We start from the raw sequence: 26,478 nt of genomic DNA on the forward strand, positions 1-26,478 counted from the left end.
GGAGGAAGAAGAAAAGCGCCGCTGTCAGTTCCTCTCCTCTTGCTCCACAGGACTGGAAGGACAAAAGCTTTCCCTGACAGGCTGGATCGCCCCTATCGCTACCCAGCCGATGTGTCATCACCCTGTGTCTTCATCATACTGCCACGTACTCTTTTCTCCTTCTGTCACAAACCCCCCTGTCTTATTAGACTAACACAATACAAGGGGATTAGTGTATGGTGTGTTGAGGAGGAGATAGCAAGGCAGTGGCTCATGCTCAGTGTCATTAGTCTGTGTGGGTGTGATTACATGTTCTTGTGCATTTGCGTGTTACATGTGGATCAGCGTGTTGCATGTCAATGTGTAGCAGCACTGCAGCTATTTCAGAGAAGTGGGCAATCTGCCGTATGCTTCCCCTACAACGAGGCTGTCAAGTGTTTTTCAATGTGATGTGGCCATTACGGTTGAGAGACAAACACACAGCATACTGTCTAATGATCCCCTACAGAAGTCTATTCATGGTGAATGCCGCAGGGTTGACAATATAGACGCTATAAGTAAAAACCGACTCACGCTGTGATGAAAGCTGAAAAATCAACACCGAAAAGGATATATGACTGCCAGGCGTTCTGACCTAATGGGAACGTGCTAGTGCAGCTTCCCATCATGTCACACCTCTCCCAGCCTGGAAGCCTACACCAGAAGGAGAAAATTCACTTATGTTCCATTATAGAAAAAGCAAAATGATCCTCCCTTAAAAATCCAAGCCGCCACAGAACTTGTGCATCAAAGACAATAAATAAAATATTGTACGTTTTTACTGTTGCTCCTCTGCTGGCTATGGGAAAAGATTAGTGTCAGCAGAGGTCGTATTTTGGCTTTCACGGAATCGCTGAACTCTAAAAACATTACTCGTTATTTTAAAGTATAGATTCACAATTATTCAAGTCTGTCTTAGAATAATAGTCACGTGCCCAAATGAACATTGAAACATGTTTTTCTTGCTGTAATCATTCCTCCTCTTCATACTGGCCATTAAAAGATCCCTTCCTAACTTGATTATAATGTAAGTTAGTCAAATCAAGTGGATATCTTTCATAGTTACAGTCTTTTTAATAACAAATTCCCTTTCGTTACAATCGTTCCACTGCACGTCGGAAGGGAAAAACCGTCCTAGGAAACACAAAGACGGAGTTTTATACTAAAAATCCTGTAAATTTGGAAGATATCCCCTTGGTTTGACTAACCTGGACATCTGAAGCTTCATATTTCACGTTTGCTCAAAACAAGGACTATGGATTGTTGTTCCCTATTACCTACAAGCACATTAGGAAGGGATCTTTTAATGGCCAGTGTGAACTGAACAAATTTGAAAAGTTGTGAACCTACACTGTAAAAAGAGAGTATATAACTGCAGGCCTAGCTATGGTATCAAACTGTAAACCCCACATTCTACAGCAAAGTACGTCATCATTCTTACAGTAATTAGCTGTTAAACAGATTACAGTAGTGACAGTAAAACAACAGTAAGATACTAGTGACCACAGCTGCCAGTAGTTTAATGTAATTTTTCAGGGAAATTTCTTACAATCTGAAAGTTGGTTGCTAATCTCTTTTAGAAAATACAGTAGATCCATTTAAAGGGATAACCCTGGCAACAGCAAGGGAGCACGGCAATTGGCCTAATAACCCCTCCATATGGCAATGGTCTAGCCCCAACCTGTGTGTGTGTGTGTGTGTATGTGTGTGTGCAGACTTTTAAGGTCTGTGCTAAATATCAACATGGATACCAGACTTAAGATAAAACTAATTCAGCTCCCCCCCACAGCTCCGTCTCGCTATCTCTCTCTCTCTCTCTATGTCTCTCTCTCTGTCTCTCTCTCAGGGCTGTCTGCTAAGCCTCTTACCTATGGGATTATTGGCAACGCTAGGTATTATATAGCTTCATTCATCTGGATGATGCGTTATTAATGTGTTGGGGAATGAAACCATCTGTAACGGCGGTAGAGGATGATGGGAGGATGAGGGGAAGACTTGGGTAGGGTGGGGGGGGGGGGGGGGGGTCCAGCTGTCTTACAGAAGCAGGAGAGATGTCTGGGCTGGAGTTGTCATGATGTGTGTGTGTGTATGTGTGTGTGTGTGTGTGTGGTCGGGTTGACACAGAGCGATGCAACTCTAATTGGTGGTAATGGTGAGGTTTGTTTGAACAGACTTGACAGGAAAGAGATGAACAGTAGTTATGATCTTTGATTTTGCAGTTTTCCAGATGAGGCATACAAAGGCATCAAGCTGAGCACAAAGCGCACGCAGACATGGAGGCATATACACAGTCTAACAGACGAGGAAGGATACTTATATGTGTTTGTTAAGCCCCTTTCAGACATGCACATCACCCTGTACATTTACTGCCAAAAAAATACCCAGAGTTAATTCTCCATGAAGGTCTTTCTGGTAATATGTCTACTTTTCCCCTTTCAGACATCCGAAACATTGCTGGGTTCATCTATCTGTTAAAGTAATACCTTTTTTATATAACTTTATTTTTCAAGATGTGAGGCAACATAGTGATATATAGTGACATATAACCAAAGTAAACAACAAAGGAAAAAAGGATAAAAGAGGGACAAACAACAGCATCAAAAAAAGGCTACAAATAACAGCAAAACTAGTAAAAGATAAGATAACGTACAAAATACACACATTTATACACCCGCCAACTCCCCGCATCCTCCCACACTCACCTCAAAGTAATAGCTTTTGAGCTTTCAAACATACAGAAAGGCAACAAACAAAAGAAGGAATCTTCAATAAATGCACGAATAAATGGAGAAACATAATCATATGTTGTGGCCTTCAGAGTCACCAGATCTAAATCTAACTGAACACCTCATAGGACATTTTGGACCAACAGTCATCCACCACTATCATCAAAACACTAAATATCTTTTTTAATAATCTCAAATTGCTTGTTTTGTCCAACAAAACCTGTAAAACCCAAGACATTCAATTTACAATGATATAAAGCAGCAAATCCTCACATTTGAGAAGCTGGAACCAGTGAATCTTTGGCTTTCTTCCTCATTATTATGACATAAACCATTCACCAATCATCAAAATTGATTGACAGATAATTAACTATTTTGATAATCGAGTAATTGTTTCTTATTCATTATTTAAGCAAAAATTCCCCAAATTTGCTGGTTTCAGCTTCTCAAATGTGAAGGTTTGCTGCTTTTCTTTGTCATACACGACAGCAATCTGAATATAGTTGGGTTTTGCACTGTTGAAAGGGACCAAACAAAACATCTGAAGGCGTCGTCATCTTTGACTTTTGCAAATTATAACGGTCATTTTGATCGACTATGACGGCAACCCCTTCCCCGCTGGACAATGAGTTGAAAAAAACTGACATTGACAAGGAGAACTATCGACATATAAACATTTCGATGTTGATTAAGCAACCTAAATACCTTTTTAAGGCTGATTAAGTTGCATCTGTAACAATGAAAGTTGACGGTGAAGGGTCGGCCTTATCCTTATTCTTCAATCAGACAGGCTAAAGAGATACAGAGAAATTTCTTGAGCAGCTGTTCCATTCGCAAATTTCAAACAACAGCGGCCCTACTTTTCATGACTGCGTAAATAGAGAACATATTGTGCTGATGTTAAACCCTCAACACACTGTTTGCTATTAACTTGATGATGCAGTTACCCATTTGCCCTATTAAAGATAATATGATAATGTAACTTGTTCTACTCTCATCTCCTAAGCAAGAGTCAACATAATTGACAGGACTGTGTGAGTCATGCCAGGATCTTCTCTGCTCCCAAGAGAGAGAGTGTGTGTGTGTGTGTGTGTGTGTGTGTGTGTGTAGTATTTCTAACATCCCGACACCTGTTGAATCATTGAATGGCTATTCCTCCTTTACACAAAGTCAGCAAAAGAAACAGAGGAGGACACAGAGAGCGAGACTGCTGCCTCTGCTCTAAAGAGATTACATGGATACCGCGCTGAAAAGACCTGCACTACATTCAGCACCTGTGCTAGAAGGAGAGTTTAGCGGGGACGTGTCTGTGTTGTGGTGTTTGAGCTGCTATGGATACCCAAACCTTCAGTCTACAAACTACACATAGTCTAAAGTTTTAAGATTCCATACTGACACTGATATTTTACATATGAGTGGGATCAGTTTGGTGAAATAACATGACAGGCTTTTGTACGGTAAGCTGCATTATGATAATAATGAAATGTTTTTTTCCCTGTTGCGGGTTTTGAAGAGAGATGGTGTCATGTATACAAATTACACTTCAACATCAAAGTGTCTTGGGTTTTTTCGATGTGTCTCTTTCAAGTCTGAGGTGCGTAGTTCTTCCCTCAGATCTGAATATGTTTCCACCTCTCTCCGAGACTAACGGCACTTGAAAAAGAAGCTCTCCGTGTGCACGAGCACAATGACAGATGGACGGACTGATGGGCAGGCTGTGCTTTACTTTTCCCTCATTACAGGTTTTTTTTACAAAATAACACTTTATTGATATAGTGATTGGGACGTTTGAAATTTCTAAATCACACAGTGCATCTTCTGGGTGTCTCTGGACTGTAATTACGTATGTTCAAAGGCTTGTTTAAGAGAGAATAGTTCACACTCCAAGACGATTTACTTTTGGGAAGTGCCAATTTTACCGTCAATTACAACTGCTAAATAGGCTTTGCTATGATACAAAAACCAGCACTGACAGTGACTGGCACATGAAATGGCGCTGGAACAAACTACACTGCCAAGGACGCAACGTGAGAAACCGGATCTGAAATGTGTGGGAAAGCTTCTGTTACAAAGTGAATAAGAAGATGTTACATCATTAAAAATGTTACAGCATAATAGCGTATTTTTGTATTACTCCTCTATATCTATATTACGTGTTATGCCTGTTACATCAAAACTCAAGTTTGAACAAATGAGAGCTAACAGATTGTTCAAATTAATTTGAATGCAACACATGTAGCTTAATCCAAAACTAACACTGTAGAGTTGTTTCTCCGCTACACCGTTTGGGGGAGGTTAAGCTAACGTTTTACATACCTTCCCATCTAGATAGATAGATTGACAGATTAGATTTCATTAATCCTGAAGGAATTTTAGCATGGTGTTAAATCCTAAATGTCACCTCACATTACTTCCCAGATGTTGTGATGATTATCCATTCAGTGCAGCTTGCTAGTTTAACCCATTTTACATTAACAGTGAGCAACAATAGCCAAATTTGCAAAAAGCAACAGGGCATGCCATAGAGAGCCAAAGCGAAACTGGAACTTCTTGGTTCTGTTTCAGAAAACCCCACTGACAGAAATAACTACAAATCCAGCCTCAAAACCTTTTCTTACTCAGCAGTATGTTGTGTAATGTAATATCACTATTCTTTTATTGACCTTTAACGAACTCTGTTTCCCATAAGTCCAAGACCATCGCAGGTTTTGACAAAAGAGGCGAGTCCATGAAGGGTTGTGGGTTGTTCAGACATCTATGTAATAACAGCAAAACAGAAAAGACTGAATGGTGAAGATGTTTAACAGCAGAGTGTTGGTGAATTTATGGATATGGTATCCACACTGCTGCACTGTTTTTTTTATATGTAATCATTGTTGAACTTTAATAGTAAATGCTGTAATAGAGCAGTAGTTCTTAAACTTTTTCACATCAAGGATCCCTAAACTGACACAAATTAGACCACAGACCCAATTTGATATCATTTTGTCCCAGGGTCCCCCATCTCATAAGATTTTAACTTTTAGATATTTGAATAACTGAAAGTGTATAAAACCCAAGACCAAAATAGTCAAACATTCTGTCATTGTGTTACTTATGAATGGAATTATAGTGAAAATAAATGATTCCCCTTTTTGCTGGGAACCCCCTGGAACTCCCTCAAGGTCCCCTGGGAGTCCCCGGGCCAAACTTTGAGAGCCTCTGTTTTCATATACTGAATGTAAAGCCTGGAAACACGCTTCATTTTTTCAGAAATGCTGGATGAGAGATTGTATTGTACGTAACCATGAGTACTCCATCTGCTATGACTGCACACCCCCTCTTGTCAAAGCCTTTGTCGTAGGACTATGTGTTGGTTCAACCGGGCACAAAAAGAACTTTGTCTACATGAGTCTGTGTGTGTGTGTGTCACTATAAATATGTACATTTATGTGGGTGTGTTTGTGTGGAGCTGCTTTCCCTGCATCTACGTACATGATTCGGGGTATTTGTGCAAGTGTTGATGTGCGTGTGTGTGTGTTTGTGACTCAGCGCTGTAATCATGGACACAGCAGAATGAATCATAATGTGGTTGTTGTGGTGTTGGCTGGAGAATAGACTGGTAGCAACAATGGATTTCTTGAAGTTGTCTCAAAATGTAAAACGTGCACGCTGCATTTGTTTAGTACTGTGCATGATTACAATTCAAATGCTAATCCAGCTTAATCAGAGTGTGGTTTGTGTTAATAATAATTATGACAGTGTTTTTATCAGTTTTACTAAATATCAGAGGCTCATTTATTCCTATTCAATGCCAAAAAAATAACCTCAGGGATTTTTTTATAATAGTTACTAAAACTTACGTAAGAACATTAAAATTAGGCTATTTATGGTCACATATGGGAACCCCCCACACAGCTGATCAGACAGGAATTCAGGATTTCCTTCCACTTTTTGTTTCTCTAATTTTCCACGCCGTCACAGAAAGTACACTATCTTCTGTCACTCAAACTATTCAAGTGAAATATCTGCTGGCAAGATACGTCTGCAGCAAAGCCAAGTGTGAAAGAAAACGTCTTTATAATAAAACATAATTTATAATAATCCGTGGTTTATGTTGTCATAAAATACATAATCACCCTACTATGCAACAATGTAGAAAACGCAGAGGAAAAACGTGTATTTTCAGATGGCTTGTAATTCCATCTTTGCCACCGGAAACAGTTAGGAAAACTCAGTGCAATGGAAAACGTGTACATCAGAGGTAATGTTACGTGTATTACTATGACTAACGGGGAAACTCTTTACAACATGTGTGAGCTGGACACTCGCTGTGCACATGGGGATCATGACAGTATATGACTACCGCGGCAGATGGAAAGAAAAGTGCTGAAAAACCAGATGTGAAGCTCGGAGCCAGACGCCTTTTCAGAAGCTTTACTCAGTCTCCTGCCGAAGGTAGACTGGTCTAATTCTGGCACATTAACAGTTTTTCACATCCATCACCAGGACCGCCTTAATAAGCACCTATTAGTAATAATTGTGATGCTATCTCCTGTAATAAATTGATGTCAGGGACAACAAGACAGACTAATAAGTGTAGAAATTTCCGATGGGGAATCTGCAACAGGCAGCCATAGTCTGTGTGAAAGCACTGAACACATTTTTATCACTCATGTGATTATATCCAGATATATAAAGCAGTGGAGATGTAACCGACAAGCTGTGGTGTCTGTTGGACGAGAGAAGAAAACGTCTTCGCTCTCAAGCAGCATTTCCCTCAAGAGACACAACAGGAGACAACCACTAATGGCAACTGTAGCTCCTGCCTGTTGGGATGACACATCCAAAGCTATGCATAATGTTTCCATCCGACACAAGTTATCACAGAAATTCTGCTATTGTCACACTGCAGCTTCTGGCTAATTCTATTCTGGATCAAAGTGCTGCTCTCCCCTCTCTGAGGCGTGGTGCCTCATATAGCATCACTTGGCGCTTATGCGTCACGCTTTAGGCTGGACAACTCTGCCTTGCCAAGCCACACACTCACACACACACACACACACACACACACACACACACACACACACACACACACACACCACCCACAAGCGGAAAAGAATAAAAATGCAGTGATTAACCAGTTGAGGGAATGCATGTGGCCGAGGGTGACCAGTTGAATGTTAAGAGTCCAGGGGCCACAGAACTGCACAGAGCGAGTCGACAATCTGACAGGCGGGCAGCGGGCGAGCTGACTGGCTGGTGGACTGGCATCAGGCTGAGTGAAGCGCCTCGAGGTGATGGGGATGAAAGCCCTCCTTAAAAGGTCATGGGTGCAGATCCATGGGGTGTTTTGATAATAATAATAATACACATTTGGACGAATCGGTGTTGACGCAGCGTGAACAGGTTCTGACACGACTGATCCTTTAAGAGGTCCCTGTTAGTCACTGTGTAATTAATTTATCTACAGTCCTTCTAGGAATATTATAATAATTCCATCCAACAAATAACATCAATACCCGAAAGAGTTATAATGTAGTCACTGACGAGTCCATACAGGACTATTACTGGGACATTACAGTGATATTTCATTAGAGGGGTCTTCAATTGTAAAAAAAAAAAAAAAAAAAATAGATAAATGACTCAAATATAACCCTGTCCTTGGCATGACTTTGTATTGTGAGGATGCCGGCAGGTGGGACAAACAGTCCTACCAGATGAAGTGAGTGAGTCACTGTAAAATCTGCGGAGGAGACAGATGATACAGTGCTCGGCTCAGAGTGACTGACTGTGAGCGGAGGCCACAGTTTATCATACTACATCACAGTCAGTTATCTGTTGATTGCACGGTGGCTGAAGAGTAGGCTATCATTGAATGGGTGGCAGCTTTATGAAGGGAAAATGCTTCCCTGCCTGCCAGAAACAACTGCGTCCAATTTCTTTAGGGCACCCTAACTGCTTGAGAGACCATGCGAGCGAGAAGCTCAATTTTCGAGAATTTAATTCCAGACATCAGGTTGTGAAAATTAATCACATGCTGCGCAGAAGCCCTGTTCAAATACAAAAACCTGCTCAGTGTGAAGCCTCCGGGGGCACAGGGCACAGTCAGTGGAGTCTACAAATAAACATTTGGATTCTTTGGCAGCCAATTTTTAAATTTTCAGCAAGCAAGGCACGGCATTAGCTCCTCTGCCTCTGAAAGGGCACAGTTCCACAGGCTATCTTTAACTTAATTTATTCATTTTGTGTGCAAGATGTTCATTATGCAGGTCTGCATGTTTGCTTTGGCTCCACACTCGCATCTATCTTGACCTTTTGTGTTTCACGTTGCCACTACCAATAAAATTGTTAGTGTTTTTGCATACAACAGATGACTCTAATCTTTGTACACTCATCAAAACCAACTCTGCAAATTAGGTTATGTTTCCATTTGGCCTTGCACAGACAGTGCTGCTGAGCCATGCAGCTACTGTATTTCACTTAAAATACCAATAGACCATGACAGGTATAGGCTAAGATCCAGAGTCAGTGACTCTGCTATTTAGGCACCTCCTCAGCTGCTATCTTAAAGGATTTGCCCTGCCATGCTATCATTCTGCCCTACAGTGAACTACACGCTGAGTTCAGATTTCATACTCAGCTTTGGCATTTTAATCTGGAGTCTGAACTGGAGTGCGTTCATTCAAACGGCGCAATGAGGCTCCTGTCCTCAGCGAGCATTCCTCCCCAGCATCGGAGGAGTGAAAAGAGCTCGCTTGCATCTGTCTGGCTTCAGACATCCTATCATTTCCCTCAGAGGCAGCCTCCGTTCAAGTGACAACAATCAAACACTCATTCATTTTGAGGCCCGGCCGTGTGCTTGTCTCTAAAAAAGCGCACACTGGAGATGTTTTGACCTGCCTGCCAACCCCTCCGGGTTTCATCCCCGGAGAGACAGTCTCTTTTTTAGCGGGGATATGAATACATTACCGGCTGCTGTATGTGGCGAGACGCCCCCCTCCCAGGCGGGGGAAGATGCTGCCGCTGCTGCCGCTGGACCCCGTGCTGGAAATAGTCGCTGCCAGCGGCTTTGTTGCCCGCGACCCGGTCCCTCTTCTCCCGCACGTTGGAGCCTCCGTTTTCCCTGTCTTCGCCGGAGTCGAGGCTGCTGAAGTTCCACACAATCAGCGTCTGCACCAGCAGCACCGTGAGGGCTGCTATCAGGGCGGACCGCGACCGGCGGGCCAACCTGCGAGCACACAAGCCGCCAACCATCTTCGCACCGGGCTGCACGGAGCTGGAGGAGCGTCTGTGGCTCTGCGCAGCGCGACGGGAGCAAGGAGTGGAAGTAGAGGGTGGACGAGGAGGAGGAGGTGGTAGTGGTGGTGGAGGAGGAGGAGGAGGAGGAGGAGGAGGGAGGGAGGGAGGGAGGGAGGGAGGCTGAGCTTTACGGTAGCGGAGGCGAGGAGGAGCATCGAGAAGGAGAGGCACAGGGCCACCGTGTGGTGAAACTTGGTGAGAGGATGATCAGCGACAGACATGCTCCAGGCTACTGCACGACTCCTTTGTCTCAGACAGCCTGTCTGTTCTCTCTGTGTGAGAATTTTTAATCTAATATTTTATCTTTTCAGGAGGGATTTTGATAATCACCACATGGCCAATCATTATTACAAGAACAGTAGGAATGAAGGGCTTCCAGAGGTCCTTGACAGATACACTGGCCCCAACAGGGGCGTAGCTGTCCCCTGACATAATACTGCCTTGGGCACCTTAATTCTTACATACTAATGTAAGTTTCACTAATTTTGCAAAGATCTTCATTTTACACCCTACTTGGATCCTGGCAGGAATCCAACAGTAAAATTAACATTTTCTTCCGTTTTGTGGAGGTCAGTAGCTGCACTGAGGAGCTGATATGAGATTTTCCCTCTCATATCATTCCCTCTCCTGGTCTGCTTGGTTGTACCTGGTCAGACATTCTGACTTGTCATAGCAGTAAAAGCACAGGTGTTACTAATTACATTAATGATGCCTCTGTTATATTCAAGTGCCCAAGTAAGTCATGACAGTGTGACAGTGCATGCACAATACCAGGAATATTAGGAAACTGAAGCAGCTAAATGGGATTCAGCCATGCAACCATTATTATTCACACCTGTGCTTTTCCTACTGTGACATGTCAAAACGTCCTCCATGACAGATCTATATTTGGAGAGCTGGTGGCAAACATACAGATGGTCTCTTTGAGATCAAGATCTCATTTTGTGGGAGACTCAGCAGAGACAACAAACACACATTGAAGAGAATAGACAATCAAAATAATACAATAAACATCATAATCTTTGAAATCTTCAAAAGGATTGAGAGATTTTAATTTCAGTGTCTTTTTCGCTACTTATTGGATTTGTAATAATCATCGTTTTTAAACAAGATTTTTAATAAGTTTAGTTTGCACGTGTATTTCAGCTAAATTTATAAATATGTTTCATGACCTGACATTAGTATTGAGACATGATCAGAAAACATAATTAATGGAACTGATACTGTATTTTGTGTGGAAATACAAAATATAGAACAAGAACCTTTTTTTTATATCAAATAACAAACTTCTTCAAAGATATTAATTGGCGTAAAAGTTCTTTTGACTGATATTATAATCACTTCCACAATTACTCCACAGAAAACATTAGACAAAAACAAAAATTAGACTTAATTTGCCAAAAGAAAATACAACGACAATTGCTGTGATTTGGCTCCTTCACAACTGTAATTGGGTTTATTGCACCTGAAAGCTCTAATGCCACAGATATTCAATCATTTCCCTGCAACTCTACATGATTAAAAAGATGCAACTCAAACTAGTGGTCTCCTCGGGTTTGTCACTGAATAGCTCACATAAAATAATTTGTCCAAGCATACCCGAGGACACCTTCTAAATGAATCTATGCAAAAAGCCAAAGCACTATCGCATTTAATACTGACTTCTTAGAAACCAAGGGGAAAAAAATCCTGCATCAAATTACCCGTATATACAGAACTGTATGTCTTTGAAATGTGTTGACTGCATACAACTACAAGACGTGTTAAAACTATGATGTCAGCATCTACCGTCTTGCCAAGAGTTTGTGTGGGAAGCATCATAAATAACTCTAAAGTGTACACTGAGGTGGAATATTTTTAGTCCAATTAAACTTGATTTGGAGATGCTCGTTTAACACACTTCCTGATGCAAACACCATGAGGAAGAAAGACTGAAATGTAGATCTACGGCACATTATTTCCCCAGCACCAAGAAGGTACTTTTGGTTTGGCTTGCTTTGTACTGTAGCAGGATGATGTTGATGTAACCATAAAACTTGGGCCAGAATTTATATAACACATAAGAAATAACGGCCTTAAAATTTGGCAATGAGTTAAGAAGTTAATTGCAAAAGTAGATCTTATGCCCTTTGTAAAAAGACTTTAAAATGAACTCATGGCTAAGTCTAAATGTGGTTCAAGTACTGACGGCAGTGACTACTGAGTGTTGTAAAATAAGGACTACTGTGATGTCTACTAAATGTTCTCCCTCGAGCATTGAATCAGCCAATCATGGGCCTCAAAAGGTTATGTGTCAGGGCTGCATCACACCATTCATCATGGTTTAGTGCACATCATATCAAGTGTTGCATATGCTTTGTTGCATTGTAGCACGAGAAAGTATATATGATGTCAAGATATTTAACCTTGTTAATAACTATTATAATATTTTTTATTCAGTGTGGGTTAAGTGTACTTGGCTTGCCAACTTAGCAAGTGGCTCATGAAGACGAAGAATATTTCTAATCTTTTAACAACGTAATGTCATAATGCATTTTCAAAATGTCTTTTTCTTTACACTGGAAAGTGTGGGCGTGCTTCCTAACTGGGTTAGGACACATTTTGTGATCCCTTAGGTCATTTAGAGACTGATACCAAATCTTAACGCTTAGAAATGCTTATGCTTATGCGTATTCATTCTCAATTCAAATGAGACTAAATGATGTAATTTTTGTATGCAGTAGAGACCATAATTTTAGTTAGGTGGCTGTATACAGTACATACTGGCCCAGGGAATTAAATCCACCCTGAGAGGAGGCTGCAGTCTTTGCCAGCCTGAGTGACAACACTGGTGGTGTGACTCAGAAGACAGAGAGCTCTGCAGCTTGGCTTACTGTTGCTACACTTCAATGCAGTGGGTGCTGGAGAATTGGAAAATTCAACTAAGGCAACTCATTTTCATCAGTCCACTTTATATTTGTGTCTTCAATATGCCTCTCAAGTATCAACAAGCACCTGACTATATATTTGCAACAACTATAATTATATTATATAGTATGTCATACTGTGCCTCCGTAATACAACTCCCTGCTTCCTCATCTTGTGTCTTTCCTCCAGTAATTAGTTGGCACCGGCTGTTACCAGTAACTATGTTAGTAACTGCTGTATATTTCCAAAGTCATTCTCCTCCTTAAAGTAGCATTCATTCATTTTTGGTCACTTGGGGGCCACGAAACAAGCTTTACCACCACTTTGACATATTATTACCTTATAATTTTGTTACAGTGAATGTGTTAGCAACAAGCGTCGACTATCACGGCTTCAGGGGAAAGTACCTTAAAGTGCAGTGCCACCGATGGCCGGCCCTGGCTCCAATCGACTCATTCAAAGAGCGTCAACTTCTCCCCAGAAATACTAAGTCATTAATTTTTTTCAACGAGTCACTATGGTCTCAATCACTGAATTCGGGCCCTCAAATAAGTGTGCCGGTGGTCATTTTGGAAATTACTTCTCCATTAACAAGATTTGAAGACTTCTAGTAAGCTTTGATGTCTGCCATGTGGGCGTTGATTGACAGCTGTGATTGACTGTTTGCTTAACAAGACCCTCACAGGATGCTGCCACACAATATATTGGTAAGTTTAATGTTATTTGATTATGATACCTGTCCTGTCAGCAGAAAATAGCTAACGTGGGCCTGAATATGCACCACTTGGTGTTCCCAGTCACACCTTGCTACGTCCATCTATATATACAATGTATGATAGCAAATATTGTTAAATCCAGCAGATACAGAGCAACAATAGAATTTACTCTGAGTCTGCATCTGTATCTTGAATGTAACGTTCAGGCCCCTTTTAACTCTGTTTTGGTCTCCACCAACTCCTGAGGGAAATCTTAGTTGCTGCTAAATACTTAAGTATGTTCAGTAGCTAGTTGCTAACTTTTTCCACCTACTCTTTGGTGCTCTGCAGGTGGCATAAAGTGAGTTTATCTTAATTTTTTCGCTGAAAACAATTGACTGTTGTGGCTGAAGACAGCACTGATGGGAATGGAATGTAAGACAATATATTGCAGAGCACCGTAGAGCTGAAGGGATCTTCAGAGTCTAAATCACCCCATAAGGAAGCTATTGAGTGACAACTGTGACACTGTGGTAAATAAGACCCATATCCAAAGGTTTTGAGCTTGCTAACGTCAAAGCTCCACCAACTGTAACATTGGTTCACCTAATCACTCAAAATACTGTTTGATGTTGAGGTTACAATTTGATCTGCCTCTTATACTGAAGCTTTTAATGAAAGCTGCTGTATGTGCAGGGAGTGTTTTTCATTTCAAGATCTGACACACAAGGGATAGTTCCATCAGACTCTGTGTATTGGTAAATGAGAGAAGAGGCTGCCTACTCCAAACACTTATCATGTTTACTCAGTGGTGTTGAATAAGTGATGGGGCTTTAGGCAACTAAAGGCTGCAGATGGGATAGATGACTATTAGCCAACAAAAAGTTTCTGCCTAAAGCGGAATTTAAAGATGTCTGACTGCAGAATAAAAAGTTTTCTTTTATTTAATTCCCATTGCATGTAAAGCTGCAACAACTAGTTGCCAACTATTAAATTAATCAGCAACTATTTTGATAATCGATTAACTGCTTTGAGTAATTTTTTTTTAATAGAACAATGGCAAAATTCTCTGGTTCCAGCTTCTTAAAATGTGAATATTTTCTGGTTTCTTTAGTCTTCTATTGCAGTAAACTGAACATCTTTGGCTTGTTGACAAAAAAAGACGTGAAGACGTCACCTCTGGGAAAACAGTGATTGATATTTTTCACCATTTTCTGACATTTTATGTACCTAACAACTAGGACTAAGGATAACACTCAACACTACAGAGAGAGAATAAACCCATACACACATTTTGATAAAGCTGAAGAAGCACATTGACACTCCTATGAAGGCTATTCATGGTTGAAGCCATTTTGGTCTTTTTTTTCATTATTTCAGCGCAGCAAACCATTGAGGTGAATAAATAAGATTGTAGACCTGGCACAGACAGTAGATATAACTTTCTGACAAATTTATAGTTGGTTAGATGTTGAATAAAGGGCAAAACAAGATGAATGGGGTAGGAAAACAAGACAATTGCTAGAATGTGAATTTCAACACCACAAGGTTTTGCATACTGTATATCAAGCCTTGGATTGTGGGAATGAATTACATACTGTAGAAGCTGTTGACACAGGAAAAGAAGTTATCATTTTGACCACCGCGCTGTGGTTTTCATCTTCAGGAATGCCTTGACTGACACGTAGACAAAGCATATTATGCAAAGCCCAAAACAGCTCTATAGGAGACAAAGGCAGATATTTTTCTGTGTGTGTGAACCGCTGACCTTGTTGTTCTAACTCAACAAGGCAGTCAGACATTCCTGCCATTTTCATTACATTACATCTGGGCTTTTTTTTTTTTTTTTTTTTAAATTGCTGCTTATTTTCAGCTTAACTGTTTGTTAAGCTTATCCCTGCACATTTCTCACCCAGCACAGAGTTAGAACAAGGAGCAATTGAGCTTGTCTATCCAAACTTAAGCAAAATGAGGGGGAATAATTTGTATATGTCAGGGCATCATCTAGCAAGGTAGGCAGGAATATAATGCTGTGTGAGCTTGAGTGCAGCACTTGTCACAAAGGAGAGTTTATAGTATTCTGTCGTCCATGCTCGAGTGTTTCATCTGTATGCTCATCACAGGGCTTTCTTGATGTGTTTTAGCATTTGAATTGTGGCACAAATTATTAACTTGGTGGTATTTCTGCCGGCAAACAGAGCCAACGCTACAGAGATAAGGCTGCAGACCACAGACAGATAAATGTTGCACTGAATTTCAAAATGTCTTTATGCTCGCAGACACTCCAAAGATATTTGAGCATCTTATAAATGTTAAGTCTTACTTCATCAAGGAAAGTGAGGGACAGGAGGAGGAGGAAGAGGAGAGAGGCTGCAAATGAAAGAAATGTAAAGTTGTTAATTACGGCAGAGATGAGAATGAAGAGGAGAGGAGGGAAGGCAGTGAGGGAGGAGAGGGCGGAGATGCACACACTGCCATAAATGAGAGCAAAATGAAAGAAGAGCGAGATAAAGAACACTTAAAAGACAAAAATAGATGTAACTGGAAAGTAGGGGTGTGAAGTCAGAAAATGGGAGAGAGAGTAGAAAACATAATCAAAGCATGGCAAGTGCGCCCATAGGTCTACTAAATTAGTAAAGAGCGAAAGAGAGATGGATGAGGATGGAGTCAGAGGAGGACAGAGAGCAGAAAAACAAAACCATTTATGAGCTCAATGTAAAGAGATTAAAAACAGAAAAAGGAAAGCAGAGGGAGAGTGTAGAGAGCAGCTCATGCTCCTCTGGCAGCAGAGTCACTCTTCCCCTCTCATTAGCTGTGACTCTGTTGCTTAGGGGACCGAGTGGGCCGCCTGTCGCCACAACGATGGTTACCATTCCCTGTGGCAACAAATGCTGATTTTAATTAGAGCCGACCTCTTTGTCACTCAGACAGACACACACACATAGACTGACCAGAGTAACTTGCTAGGATTCAAGCCAGCATGCAACCCATCCTCACAAACACCCTGCTCATGTTTTCTGAGGTAGAAATAACAGACACAGAGACAGAGACAGAGACAGAGACAGAGAGGAAAAGAGAGAGACAGATGAGCAGCCAGCTGGTGGAGAGAGTCTGGGACAGAAGAACTTGGGCGGGCGCAGCAAAACATGACTGTTGAGGCCTTAGGCGTCCTGCTGTAGGACACTCATGCATTCAGTGTTTTATGTAATCAGGCAGCGTGCTGACTGGAGTGCAGTAGAACACAGCGAAACACAGCGGCAGACAGGTGTCCTTGACAGCGATGCCCCAGGGGACCGGTGGGAGCCTTTTTTCTCCCACTGTGATACGACAAGAGACTAAAGTAGCAGACGTGGTTCGTACATGGCTGATGCCGCTGCACATGCAGGAGTGAGGGAGATGTGCTGACTTTTTATGCAGCTGTAGAAGCTGCTCAACAGTTTATGTAATGTTGAAATTGTTCTATAAGAAGTCTGGGGCACTGGTTGCCTAGGCCACCATTGTCAGATGAGCTTAAGTATCCCTTTATCAACACCACCCGTCATGTTACAGATGTGTTTCTTTGAATGGATTTTAACACCATTCATTATATAAATGTCCATATTACAGCATTATCTGTGTTTAAGCTTTGTCTCTTTTTTCATATTAGTAGCACTTGTGCCGGCAGAGGCTGGATGTTTTCAACCATTTACAGATTACTTGTACTTACCTATTTAGACAATTTGTAAGGTGTTATGTTTATTCATATATATATATATATACACACACACACACACACACACACACACACACATATATATATATATATATATATATATATACATATATACGCTGTAAAAACACACCTTCCCATTCACTTGGATGAGAAAGTGTGTATGAACTTTTGACTGGTACTGTATGTGTGTGTGTGTGTGTGTGTGTGTGTGTGTGTGTGTGTGTGTGTGTGTTGTAATTTATTATTATTATTATTTAACAAAATCCTATTTGCTTTATTTTTTCCCCACATTTTTTCTATATCCCCCTGGCAACTGCAGAGGTTCTCCTGTGGTAGAAGTATCCCTGGGTGGGAATCACTGGCCTTCGGCACAAGTAATCTGTACTGCCTGTGTCAAAGATTGAAAATACCACATCCCTTAAGAGTTGAAGGCCTGCTGGCTCTGGTGCAAAACTATTTTAACCAACTAAATGACACTCAGACACCAACACAAACTGAGATTAGCACTTACCAGAGTCAAGGGTCACAAAGGTCACTGCAAAGTTATTAAAAGGTCAGGACATGGAATATAAATATTCCTCAGTATGTGACACATGCTTGATGTGACTGACATTAGCACATTAGTGACAGCTTGCTGTTGTGACTAGCTCGTGTGGTTGCTGGGCTGCTCTGTGATCTCAAGTCGGCTACCGTATGGCTGTATGTCAGTTTCTACCGCGCGGCACGTGTGCACATGTGCATGAATGTGAGCGTGTTTCCTGGGGAAATAGATGTATTCCAGGATACTAAGCTTTTCTCACATCAGACAGCTTATCCCAGAGGAACACAGCACTTCTTATCAGGTACAAAGCTGAAGTCACCACCAGGGAAAACAGACCATCCAGTACAATGTGATGCCACAGCTTCAAAAGGGCAAACGGATAAGGAAAAATGAAGTCAACTGAAAGAACATTTCTACAAAACAGTGCATTAACACCATATGGTTTGTAAAGTGGAGGACCGTCAAAAGCTGTAGAAACATACAGTATTTGCACATCACAGTGGTAATGTGACATGTTGTTTGGAAAGGGGCAGATTTTCATGTTTGTGGTATTAAGAAATTTTATGCGTCTGTGCAGTTCTGCTCCCTGTTCTCTGTCCACTCTGACCGCTGTCAAGTCAGTAGAAGGTCAGCACATCATTGTTACAGATCCATAATGTGTTTTTGTTACTAAGCAACAAAAGCAGCAGATGTTGTGTACACTAACAAACATTCTCCTATTTGCTTTCATTAAAGTTGAGTGAAATTTCTTCTTGACTGACTTGGATAACAAAATTTATATTTAGAATGCTATACATAGATGAAGAACGGCACTGTTTAATTTAAAGGACCAGTATGTAGGATTTAGTGGCATCTGGCACTGGCAACCAACTGAATATCCCCCCCCCCACCCATTCTGGACGTAGTCATTCTGGACTACTGTCGAAACATGGCGGTGCAACATGGTGGGCTCTGTGGAAGAGAACCTGCTCCCTATGTAGCTCATTCTAAGGTAATGAAAACACAATGATTCTTAGTTTCAGGTGATTACACACTAATTAAAACATACTTATGAATATCATATTCCATTTCTGCCCAGTCTGTTCTACTAGATGCCAGTAAATTCTACACACTGCACGTTTAAGTGTTTTCCTATTGCTACTATCAGTTTACCAGTGTGTTTGCTATATTCAGAAGCTCCACTGCAGGTTTATCTTATCTCCTTAAAGTCATTCACTCTTTTTAAAAAACACCCACCTGCAAAAATGTGAAATTATACATGTGTTGCTGTTTTGCGTGCTTTCTCAGCTTTCAGTGTTACAGTATTTCTGGTAACCATATACACATGACTTATGTTACAGGTGCGCTCAAAGCATAATAACATGTTACCTGTATATGGAGTTAATAAATATAACACAGTGGAAGCAGGATAAACACTTGCAAACTCTATCTATTTCATTTTCAGTTATGTTTCTGTCCACCTGTGAGGATGTGGGATGTGTATTATTCATCTTTCTTTCAGTTTCACCTTTTGGCTTGGCTTCACACAGTTAGAGAGTTTCCAGTGGCGATGAGTGAGAGAACAAATAGGCACAGAAATCTTCCCACATTCAGTCCCTGCAGACTGGATCTCCTTTTGAAATGATTTCCACTGAAAAAATAGGAGCTTTATTAAAATAACTAGATGTGTTATTTAAAATGACAGTTGCTCAAAGCAGCATCATACCTATGATTTTGAGTGCAGAGCGCACTGTAGCGGTTTTTGAGAGAGAAAATAAAGAAAAATTAGGAGCATGGCCTTCAAGAGAAGAGGGTGTTTCTAGTTCGTGTTCTATTCACATAATTTAATTTGTGGTGGAGGAACATCATCATATGTAATCTGTACTCATTTAAAAAAATTATAAGGGGCTGGACTGCAAATACATCAGTGGGTTTAGTCTTGTCATGCGTTAAGAGTGATAGGAAGCAAGTAAAATTACACTGGTATTGTCCTTTGGAAATACTCACCGCATAGGAAATGAACTGTTTCATTCTAATTTAATATCCGTACATATTATACAGTATACTGAAGATGGATTTAGGGTGTGAAATAAAAGCTCACATTTGTTCTTAAGAAAGGTTAATAAGTGAGTGTCATTTTAAAAATAAGCAGATATCTAAATCTGGAACGAAACTTAACGATCTGAACTGACCTGGATTCCTGACTGTGATGTCTTTCAGCGTGATAGAAGTAATCCATGGTTGTCTTTTGTTCTGATAATTGATTTGTTCTTTCTCCGTGAATAATTTTTGTCCATGAAGCAGTGACATGCAATACTTTTTCCCTGCCTTAGAGAAACAGAAAGCACAAAAGCTGCTCATGGTGTTTCTAGTGTTGACAGCAGCAACTTGGACTAGACAGTTTCACTGAAATTTTGTGGTGGTCTCCCAACATGCCAACCATCAAACATTGTTATCTGTTATATTGCTGTATTAGTGATCTGTTTGAGAGAGACAATACTAAGATTCTACAGCCATGCTAGCTGCTCTGTGAGGCTGCACAATTGTACTTTGAGCTAAAGGCTTACTCCAGCATGCTAATATGCTCACAGTGACAATTACAACATTTAGCAAGTATATGTTTATTATGTTCACTATCTTCCTGTTAACATGCTCCCATTTGCTAATTAGCTCTAAACACAAAATATAGTTGAGGCTGATTGGAATGTCATTCATTTTGCAGATATTTGGTCATAAATCAAAGTATCGTACAGATTTTTACCTGATGATGGCACTAAATAAAAAGTCAGGGGATCACCAAATTTGTTATAATTCATCATATTGAATCATGAATGTCCATACAAAGTTTTGTGCCAATCCATTGAATGGATGTTGAGATATTTCACAGGATAAGGGAAAATTTTGACCCGCTGGTGGTGCTAGAGGAAAAGTCAGGTGATCACCAAAATTAGTAGGATTCATCCTCTGGGGACCATTTTTGAACAAAACTGGCAATCATGGCAATCCATCTAATAGTTGTTGAGATATTTAAGTCTGAACTGAAGTAATGGACTGACCAATGCTAAAAACATTTGATTGCACTTGATTTGTGAAACCTATGAATATCTGGAATATGTCTATGTCAACAGTTAATGAGATTTAAGCATTTTGTCTGTCATCGCTTGTGTGGTCTCTTTGGGATGTAATTGGTCATGGTCCCTGGTTGTCACCATGATGGAATATAAGCCACATAAAGAGGGCACAATAAATCCAAACTTCCTCTCTCCAAGCACAACTGTATGGATGTCGTGTCATGTAACCTGTCAGTAGCATTAACGTTTGGGGAACAGTACAACTCTCTGTAGCTTTACACATTAATATTGATATTCAGTGAACATACAGCTATTCTGTTTGTCTTGAGTCACTCAGTGAACTTCCTCTCCCAGAGACTCACCATTTTACAGAGCAAATTTACCCCTGTGCACCTTCATTAAAAGCACAGAATTATTCATCCCTCCCAGATCCAGCCCCTCCTATTTTTTTGCTGACTAGACATAATGTGAAGCACAGTTAAATGGGTTTAAATGAGTCTCCATGTCTGACAGACAGAAAAATGACTTTGTACATTGACATCTGCTCCTGTCCTTTGAGTATGAGTTATTCATATGACATGGAAGCCAGTGGATTATATCAAATGGACTGTGTGTGACCTCTATGTAAATAGGAAGATATTGGATTTCAAACGACCTGGCCCCTTCAGAGCCTGGCTGTGCACAGTATTTCTATGAAGAAGGAAATCATCACCCCATACGGTGGGGATACTTTGAACTCAAATAAGGTTTAGGTATTTTTCTCAGAGTCTCCCGTCTGTTAGAATTGCCTTGGACACAGATATTATACTATGACATGATATAGAGGAAGACAGATAAACCTTAAAACATGATGCAATTCAATACAACAAACTACAACCTCAAGAATTGCCCAAAAGCTTAATTTACATTGTATATTGGGCAATGTAGCTCAATGTGTGGCAATTGATTTAGGTATTTTGATTAACTGACAGTTTTTTTGTACATGGTTCCAGCATACTGGAGTGTTGGTTGCACTGGACTTAATGGGAATTAGGAGGTGACAAGGTACATACACACTGCAGCTGCGGCATCAATGGGGGCCTTAGTCAACAAAACCCAAAACTGTAACAATATTTAAATATGTTTCTGTTAGCTTCAAGCTAAAACTTAGATGTACTGTATGACACTAGTTCAAAACAATCATTAGATCAACTGGCGCTTCTGGTTAAAGTTAACATAATGAGAGGGTAGCACTGGTTCAAACTGTTTCTCTGTGGTTCTACTTTGTTCAGCAGTTACATCAAAGTCTTTTCTCTTTTTTGACTTTTCAAAGGTTCAACGTCCCTTCCCCAAACGACACCACACAACCCTGATTTAAACCCTGATTTTCTTCATATTCGCTCAGCTCTAGGCAGATTCTTTTCATCTGTCTTCAAGGTTAAGAGCTTGTCTAACCATCGCCTGGACTGCAGAAGCTTTCGTGCTTGTTCTTCCTCCTTTTCCTCCCATCTCTCTCCATCTCAGGGGGCTCTACTTTCAGCCCCAGGGCCCTTTTCTCTAAGGGCAGGCGAAACAGAAGCACTCTGTCGGCATCTTCGATCTCAGAGAACATTTCTTTCCTCCACCGCTCCCCACAGTCCTCTGTGACCAAGCAACCTTGTTAAATTGGTAAAAATAGTAACACTGGTGATGATTTGAGAGAAGCAAGAGACTGTGTTTATAAAAAAGATGAAAAAAAAGGGAGAGAGAGAGAGGGGAAAGGAGGCAGGTAATGAGGAAGAGAGAGCCTGGGAAATATGTGCCAGCTACAGAAGCCCTCAGAGCGGCCCAACTTTCAGCTGCGTAGGTGGGAGAGATTATATGCCCCTGCTGGTTTGGCTGATTAGCGGTGACCCCTGCTACAGAGGCTGCGACATCAAACGAATCAAACGAATATAACAGAATATACAACAGATGGCCTGAAAGACAAACCTTGATATTTACAGTAAGTACAACCTCGAAGACAACCTGCTTTTGAACACATGAGGGAAATATCACACCAATTTTCAAAGTTCCATCTTAAGTTGGAGGAAACTTCAGATGGAAGGAAGATCAAACTTTAATGCCATATGTGATATTTTTGGCAGAGGTAGTGGTGGAACTGAAAGCCCTGCTGAATTCAGCATTAAAACTAATAGCTTCCACCCAACTTGTCCTCAATCAATAAGATGCCAATGTAAGTGTTTGCTCTCGAATGAATTGGGAATTCATATTGTTTTGTTCCTCCTCCTCCTCCCCCTCACAACTCCCTGCTGCTGTTGTGCTCCCGCTGTTGGTGCTGGTGGTTAACTTTTCCGCCCAATAATGGAACAGAGTGGACTGCCTATCGATTTGTTTGTCTAGATACAAGTCAGCGTACGCTCTCAGCGGAGCGACACTGTTACATTTCTTTGCATTGCGCAGCAGCCTGCAGCATAGATGCTTCAAATTAGGGAGTGACAAGGGGGGCTGGAAAATAGGCCACATGTCAACTAATGACAAACACTGTACATTTTCAGCCAATTTGTTTTCTTTGTGCACTTGATGAGGTCAGTGATGAATCTAATCTATGAAGTGCCCCTCACACTGACAACGAGCAATAAGTCTTTCAGGGAGCACTGCATGCATAAGGTCGGTCTTGGTCGGTGAGCATTGTGATGAATGAGAGCTATTAGAGTTGATGCATGTGATTTCTGCTCCATGTGGACTGCTAATATTGGACTGACCTGACAAATATGTGGATTTTCTTTTAGCCCTCTCTCTCTCTCTCTGTATCTCTCTCTCTCTTTTCCTTCTCTGTTGCACACACCTGAAGAAAACAGAGGAAGACGAAGAAGTTCAGTTCAGCTCATATCCAGGTGGCTCGGCTCCAGCAGTCGGCCAAAGATCTATTATGCGATAATTGGAGTTGCCTTTTAGCCACGGGAGTGCAGGTGCATGTGCTCAGAGGATGGCATATGGAGGTGTGCGTGTGTGTGTGTGTGTGTGTGTGTGTGTGTGTGTGTGTGTGTGTGTGTGTGTGTGTGTGTGTGTGTATGTGTGTGGTGTATAAGGGTTGGGGTTGTGCGAGGCTTTCATCTCAGCAGTGCTTTAAGGCCAATATAGCAAATAGCGTGGACTGACCAGCTGCTTGACATGCTGTTCAACCGCCAGCAATCCCCAACTCCCTCCAGAGCCACCACTGGCTGGTTGCCCGTATCTCTCTTGCTCTCTCTCTCTCTCTCTTTCCTTTTTTTATCTCCACCTCTACTATTCCTGCACTGCTGTTATGCTGCTATCTTGTTCTCCGTCCTGTCACTCAACTAAGCTTGCCTGTCTTTCATTTTATCTCAGCCTTTTTATTCTACTGTAAAAATCTGACTCACCTCTTGTCGCTGCTAAAATGCCCAACTTGTTCCCAAGCCTGCACATTAGATGGTTGTCTAAATTTCAGGCAGTTGTCTCCCTTGAGCCTTATTTATCTAATTCTACACTATGGGCGCGATCATAATTGTCTTGACAGTCACGCGGTGAGAGAGGCTGAGCAGTGTGGGTGGAGGCCTCCTTACACTCACAGGGATTCAACGCTGTCAAGGTCCTTCTGTCCTTAGCCCATAGCCTCTGGACACGGCTGGTCCTGTTGTCTGAGCAGATTAGCATTTAAAGCACAGCCAACTCCACTCAGACTGTAAAAGCATACACACATGCGCTCGTAAATGCATGTACAGATGTACACACGCCAACACAGCATGAGCACATACTGCAAGGAGCACAAGTGCAGGTCTGCGTAGCGCTGCAGGAAGTAAGTCCCTGCAGCTTGGCAGGGGTTGAAATAAAGAGGATAAGATGATTCTTGACTTTTTGACAGGGTGAACCAAAACTGTGTTTTGGGTTGGAATATGGTTATTTGATGAGTCAGTCCAGCTGAGCATCTCTCGCCTTGGCAAATGACTCCCTCATTAATCTGACAAACAGCAGTCTATTTCTGGTCAGCGCCCAGCAGCTTTTTGGAGTAGAAATTGAGAACATAATCTTATTATCTTTTGAATCTGAAGCAGAGGAACAATTAGCACTTGCAAGCCTTTGTAAACATAAACAAACAACAGCTGTGTTTGTGCAACTGTTGGAGTCTGCTCGGCTTACAAATGGAGCCTAGCATAGATGAAGCCATTAAAATGGCATGCATCACATCATGCCAAAAGGAAATCACATTTTAACATCAGAGGCATCTATAATATGAGGCATAGCAGAATAAGCCCGGATTTATACATCACCATTGGAACAACAAGCCAAATGACAACAAGTGCAAAGGACAAAACAACTGCAGCATTCAAGTAGAAGCGATGGAAAGTATTCTGCTGCCACTTGTAATATACAAGTATAATCAACTTACAATGTAGCATATAAAGGACTGTAACAAGTGAGCAGAGACTTGTTTCCTGTTCTCTGTGAACTCACTCTCACATATCCAGAAAAATACATTTATGTTGGCAAGCAGAAGAAGAAGAAATGGGGCCAGAACGCTGACAGTTAAATTTTGGCATCGAAAATAAAATTTGGCATTGAAAACAAATCCTGGACTGAAAAAAGGAAACACTGGCATTGAAACACTTGAACTGGAAAAAGTTGTATTGGCGCTGAAAAAAGTTCCGCTGAAAAGTAAAACACGGGCATTGAAAAAATTACAATCTTATTATCTTATTTTATTTGGATATTGTTCGCATCAATGAAAGTGTGTTCTGCAGCTCACACATGTAGCTATTTGTAGCGTTGTGTATGAGATGTTCAAAGTTAGTGAAGTCCATTGAGAAGTTTACAGCAAGGCTGACGCTGAAGCTATTAAAGTGAAGTTGACAGTTCAGAGATAATAGAGCTGATGCAAGCTGAGCTAACACCACAATGATATGAATAACGTGTTGACTACTGTTTTAAATTTGTTTTGCACAACTAACCCCTGTGAATTAATAGGTTGCACCTAAACACACTCATGCTAACTGGTTGAGACTTAGTGTTAGCTAATCCCTGTTGCTTTATTTAGCAATCAGCTATCAGTTTGCTGTTAGTAACTGCTTGTTAGTAACGCATACACATCTACCTTTTTATCTCACAGTAAAGTTATAATGTTTATTATGTCTAGCAGTTTACTCTCAGTTCACATCCATCAATGTTATACAATTCACCAGATTACTATAGCTTCCTAAAAATATATAGTTTTTATATGTTATGACTGTTATTTGACACTTACTGTTGATAAGCAGTGATATAACTGAACAATAAGACCTACTCTAGCTTAATGAAGGATATTTAGAATATATTTACTGATGTATGAGTTACTAACAAGCAGTAACAGCAAACCGATAGCTGATTGCTAAATAAAGCAACAGGGATTAGCTAACGTTAAATCTCAGCCAGTTAGCATGAGTTTGTTTAGGTGCAACCTATTAATTCTCAGGGGTTAGTTGTGCAAAACATATTCAAAACAGTAGTCAACACGTTATTCATATCATTGTGGCGTTAGCTCAGCTTGCATCAGCTCTATTATCTTTGAACTGTCAACTTCACTGTAATAGCT

At 40.9% G+C, this 26,478-nt stretch overlaps 1 protein-coding gene across 1 annotated transcript in view; it reads right to left on the bottom strand.

Annotated features, from left to right (window-relative positions):
- The window catches only part of xylt1 (xylosyltransferase I), a 79,770-nt gene extending 69,676 nt beyond the window's left edge, over window positions 1-10,094 (bottom strand). The window contains exon 1 of the mRNA XM_042392075.1: window positions 9,696-10,094. Coding sequence (XP_042248009.1) covers window positions 9,696-9,980 — 285 coding nt within the window. The 5' untranslated portion in view covers window positions 9,981-10,094. The remainder of the gene's footprint in view (window positions 1-9,695) is intronic.
- Window positions 10,095-26,478: the final 16,384 nt, after the last annotated feature.

This window comes from Thunnus maccoyii, chromosome 2, assembly GCF_910596095.1.
Source record: "Thunnus maccoyii chromosome 2, fThuMac1.1, whole genome shotgun sequence".
NCBI classification, from domain to species: Eukaryota; Metazoa; Chordata; class Actinopteri; order Scombriformes; family Scombridae; genus Thunnus; species Thunnus maccoyii.